The 5,000-nt window shown below is 42.7% G+C and overlaps 1 protein-coding gene across 1 annotated transcript in view; it reads left to right on the top strand.

Moving 5' to 3' along the window:
- Positions 1-5,000, top strand: part of adam22 (ADAM metallopeptidase domain 22) — a 72,074-nt gene that overhangs the window by 28,066 nt on the left and 39,008 nt on the right. Inside the window, exon 5 of the mRNA XM_085366536.1 lies at positions 4,472-4,554. Coding sequence (XP_085222662.1) covers positions 4,472-4,554 — 83 coding nt within the window. The remainder of the gene's footprint in view (positions 1-4,471; positions 4,555-5,000) is intronic.

The following is a 5,000-nucleotide window of genomic DNA, read 5'->3' as shown; positions in this document are numbered from 1 at the left end:
ACTTTACTTAATTAATCCCAGGAGAAAGTAATTTTATTACAGGACTTCTTACATTACTTTTGCTTTTCTCCGTGAAATGACCTGAAAGGCATTATCTCAGAATTACCATTTACCTATATAAACGTGTAGGCTACAGTCCCACACACCATGTCTACGCTGTAGACTGCGCCGCTATTTTTCCTTCTCCGGCACACAAACTGAAATCAGCTGGTGCAAGTGCAAGAACCGCTAAGCGGGGTCAATAAACAAGCGGACTAACAATTCCAAGGAACTGAACTAATGGGAACCAATTTGCTACAAGAATCAGCTCTTGATTCCCATTCCTAGTTTGGAACATTGACATCTTCCAGGATTCCACCCACGCACACTTGCTTATCAGTGATTATCTTCTCCTGCACGTCTGGACCAGTGTCAGAGCCCCTGATCGCTCCCTGTCAGTCCCAATCTTACGTGTGTACTTAGTACTTACATGTGAACTCTGTTTTCATTGTAGACCGACATGGAGCAAATTTACACTTTCTGTCACAAAGAGACAAAACAGCACTTCCAGGGAGTGATACAAAAACATCAGCACCACTGAAACTACCCAATTAACACATCAGGATTCAATCACAATGTAGGCAGACATGAGAACGCGAGAAGCGTTACCCGTACCGAGTAAAGGTCGGATGTCATTATCAAAACAACATTTGCAGACACTGCTCACATGCTAACACCGGGTGAGTAGCACAGCAGGGAGGTAGAGATGTCTGATAGTAGCTCTCATGCTGTTATGTGTGCAGCAGCGAAGCTGATGGTTCCACTGTCGACCCTGTGTGTTATTCTCCCTCCTTGAGTTTTTTATTGGTTAATCAATGAGTTAAGTTTTCCACACAGAGATAAACCACTCCTCATTCAGCTGCCTGGTCTCTTTGATAGCTCGATGAATCTTCTGCAAGCGTCGACTGACGCAAGATTAAGATTCCTGTGATAATCCTCTAAAATCTGGACTTCAGTTACAGGACACCCGCTGAGGCATGGAGGGACATCATATAAGTAGCGGGGATTATAATGGTCAGGAATTACGCAGCTAAGCAGCAGATTAGTGAGATATTAGATGCTTTACAGCGAATGATCCAAACGATTACATCACACATCGTACATTATGGTCACCTGTAATTATGGCTCATTATAAGGCAGTCTGCAAATTAATTAATCTTGGAGCTGAATATCCACAACTGCAGCCCATCTGCACTCTTCTAATGTCATCGTTTCCCTTTTAGTAGCAAAGAACAAGAGCCTCTTTTTGATTATTAATGCTTCTGTTCATGGAGGTTAATATGAGACAAGCCCTGGTTGTTACTCTGCTCACTGTGGAGGGCAAAATGTCAGCCGATGTAACGCAGCTGCTGCTCTGATAGATCTAGGTCAGAATCCTCCAGTGCTCATGTAGCCCATACGTAATAGAAGTAATACAAACTTCTGAAACTGGAAGCATTCAGGCTTTCTGTCCACGGTTTACCTTCAGTGCAAGGAATGAATGACAGGCTCCTTATCCTCGTTCTGCACAAAACACATCACAGAGAGCAGATGCTATTGGGTTTTATATGGGATGTTAAACATGGCACCTGTGACACGATGATGGTAACAGCCAGATGTGGCCCAAACATCACAACACACATCTGTCGGTGGAAATCAGCCAATTCCAGTTGATGGATGTTTGCATTTAATCCAAAACTGTGCGATCAGTAGAAAACATACCAGTTTGATTAAGGATCCTTTTATTGAGTGCACACTGTACCCCTGCATATTTGTTATGATTGGAAAGTTTGGGTTCTGCACTACAGCTGCAAACTTTGGTTTTGTGGTTTTGAGGAAATACTGCACGCACAGAAATGAACTCGATCACCTAATGAGGAGTAAAGTACAGCAAAGTGTGTCTAATGTCCTTATTTCCTTGCATTATGTGATCGCGGTGGTCAAAGTTTCACTGACATTCAGAGGGCAGAGCGTCCTACTTGTTTACCGAGTGTCTAACCTCGACCTTTTTGTTGTGCATTGTGTTGTCCAGATAAGATGATTAATTATCCTCGCATGTGTCTTAAGAGATCACAGATCTCACAAATTTAGCAACACAAGCTGAGGATGTACCCACAGTGCTGATGTTGGGTGTTTCTTCCTTTGATGAGAAGTGGAGCAGAAGGTTCAGGGCGACAGAAAGAGGAGAGACGCTGGGATAGTGGAGCACAGCGCCACTTATAAATAGCCCTCTCTGTCTCTTCACTTCACACTCGCTCTCTGTCTCTTTACTCAACCTCTTTCTCTTGTGGCTCTATTTAGGTTTATCTAGCAAACCTTTCATATGCTCTGACTCTCTGCTAATGTAAAAAAAAAAAATCCCCTCTCTTATTACAGCGGTGGCAGCCTGCTGCTAACTTGCTTGAATCTTATTTTTCTATTCTGGATTTCATGGATAGGGCATTATGAAAATAGCGAGAGGCAGAGTTAGTATCGCGAAAAGGAAACCGATAGCTGAATGTGATTTAACTGGAAGTTGCAAATAAGTGGTTAAAAGGCAGGAACACAGAAAGAAATCAGTCTCAGCCTGATGGGTGCAGTTTCACTTTGATAATTCAAAGATGATTGTTTATGCAGATGACTTCCTCACACTCACACATGCACTCGTCTGTATTACCACACATTTCTAAAGTCTTCAGTTTGAGTCCTGTAAAGTGTAAACTGCATGAATGCCTGATTCATTCAAATGAAAAAGACATTTTAGTGATGTTGTAAGCCTGATTCTTGTCTTTACCCACCACTCTAATTCATTGGCTAAATGCTTTGAATGCACTACAGTTTGATTTAAATGCATTTGCTTTATTTCTCTACTGTATCTAATAAATATATTAAAATGAATGACTTTAGATAAAATGGATGTGCCTTGTTTAAAGGAAGTGTTGATACTGTGCTGAACAACGTTTTCCTTACAAGGTTTTAGTTCAGAGAGTTTTAGCTCCATCTTTGGAAATGCAAATTGTTTGTAGTAACGTCTTTGTTAATTGGGATTTCATTTTTTTTTTGTTTAATTTGGTCCAAGTTAACATGAAAATGTGTACCATCCACCCATTTTCTTCACCACTTGGCAAGTTTAGAGTCACAAAGGTCACTCTGTCTAAAGGTGGGGTACACCGTGTACAGGTTGCCAGTGTATCACAGGGGTACCACACAGAGACAGACAACCATTCCCACTCCTGGAGTTATGACGTGTTTATGCTTGCTGCTTGGCCCCTGTCATGTGGTGGCACATGCGAGTTTGATGTCACATCCTCTGCCACGCTTCACCTTATCTGTGGTTCTTTGGCCGACCACCAGTTAATCTTAACATGCATGTCTTTATACTGTGGGATGGTGCAGGAGTACCTGGAGAGAACCCATGCAGGCACAGATAGAACATAAAGGCTCCAACCAGCAGGTGGGTTTTGAACCCAGGACCTTCTTGATGTGAGGCAACGATATGCTGTATAAAAATGATAGATTTCTGTCAAAGAAAAAAGGAAAAACTCTTTGCTGGAACAGTTGGGTTTAATTGACTCCTCACAGGAGAGGGCAGAGGCAGATGAAACCCTGATTTGCTTGAGGACTGCTTTAATGTCCCTTTGTCCAAAGTCAGGCAGATAAAAGAGCATTTGAAAATTTGTCTTGTATGCGCCGCACTCTGAACTCAATCCCGTCCGACACCTCACTGAACTCTGCTGTAGGATAATAAATCACACAGATTTCCACATGCATGTGTAGTTCAACAGTGTGCACATGCATGCATCCTAACAGAAGCTTGTGCATCAGGATGGGGTCTACTCAGAAAGCTGGAGAGTGGAAGTGGATCTAGAGGTGCATTGCTGTGCACATGCAGAAATTGATCCTCTGATAAAAGCTGCATTTCCTCAGGGAGAACTGCTTCCTACTTAATGGCTGTTAGGTAGCAAGAAATGGACCAGGAAGAGATGGCCTGCCTGCAGAGCACTTAGGTACTTAGACATCATGCACATCTATAGACGATAAATGTGTGCAGAGAGACACGTAGATCAAGAGTGAAGACAGAGAGACGGAGATGGTAAAAATCTGACTTCCTGCTGCAGAGAAGTTCGGATAGAGGAGTGAAGTCGCTGAGGCGTTAGCGCGCAGATGGTCAGATGTGAACGTGCAAAGCTCAAAGTGCAAATTGTCAAACAAACACGCGAACAGTATATTCACATATCTTCAACAGAGCTTACTTGCACTTGCATGTATTAGCAAATGAATTCTGTGTAATGGATTGCTTTGGACTCATTTCCTTGTGGTGTCCTCGGATCAAAGATGGTCCCTAGGTGAACGGCAAACAAGCATATGGGAATCCCGAGGACACCACAAATTAAATATGGTAGTGAAGAGGGGAATATTTCACTACATCATGTGTGTGAGCTTCATCTGTGTGTATTTGTGTGTTTCCACACAGGGCGGAGAGCACTGCTACTATCAAGGAAAGGTCAGAAACATCCCTCACTCCTTTGTGGCTCTCTCAACCTGTCACGGGCTGCAGTAAGTACAAATAATACAGATGCGACTTTTTATATGCATGTGTGTGTTTCAGCCTCTGTTCTAAGTCCTGCTCCCATTTTTTCATTAGGTTAATGTAATTAGTTTTAGCCAGGCGTCGCTGCCTGTCTGCATTTTAGGTTTCATAGGTTATCACTCTGGCAGACGGACAGACAGACAGACATCTTCTCTTCTTCTCTTCTTCCTTTCCTGTTCTCTTTTCTTTTTTTCCCCTTCTCCTCTAGCCTCCACTAACGTTGGTATTTTTAGCTTTTTCTGCTTGAGGCGAGACGGGTCAGAAACAAGGCCTGCTGTGAGGGATGCATGCACACTTTATGCTTTCTAAGTCAATGTATGTAGTCTCCTGTGTATATATGTGTGTATATATATATGCATGAAAAGAGGCGAGACGCTCTCCATCCCGCATGTGAGAAATTCACTGTTTGTTG

This window comes from Diplotaxodon limnothrissa, linkage group LG11 (genome assembly GCF_057381915.1).
Source record: "Diplotaxodon limnothrissa isolate DT_005_m linkage group LG11, D_limnothrissa_male_GT1.1, whole genome shotgun sequence".
In the NCBI taxonomy this organism is placed as follows: Eukaryota; Metazoa; Chordata; class Actinopteri; order Cichliformes; family Cichlidae; genus Diplotaxodon; species Diplotaxodon limnothrissa.
The sequence above is the reverse complement of the archived record's forward strand: the minus strand, read 5'-3'. Positions and strand labels throughout refer to the sequence as shown.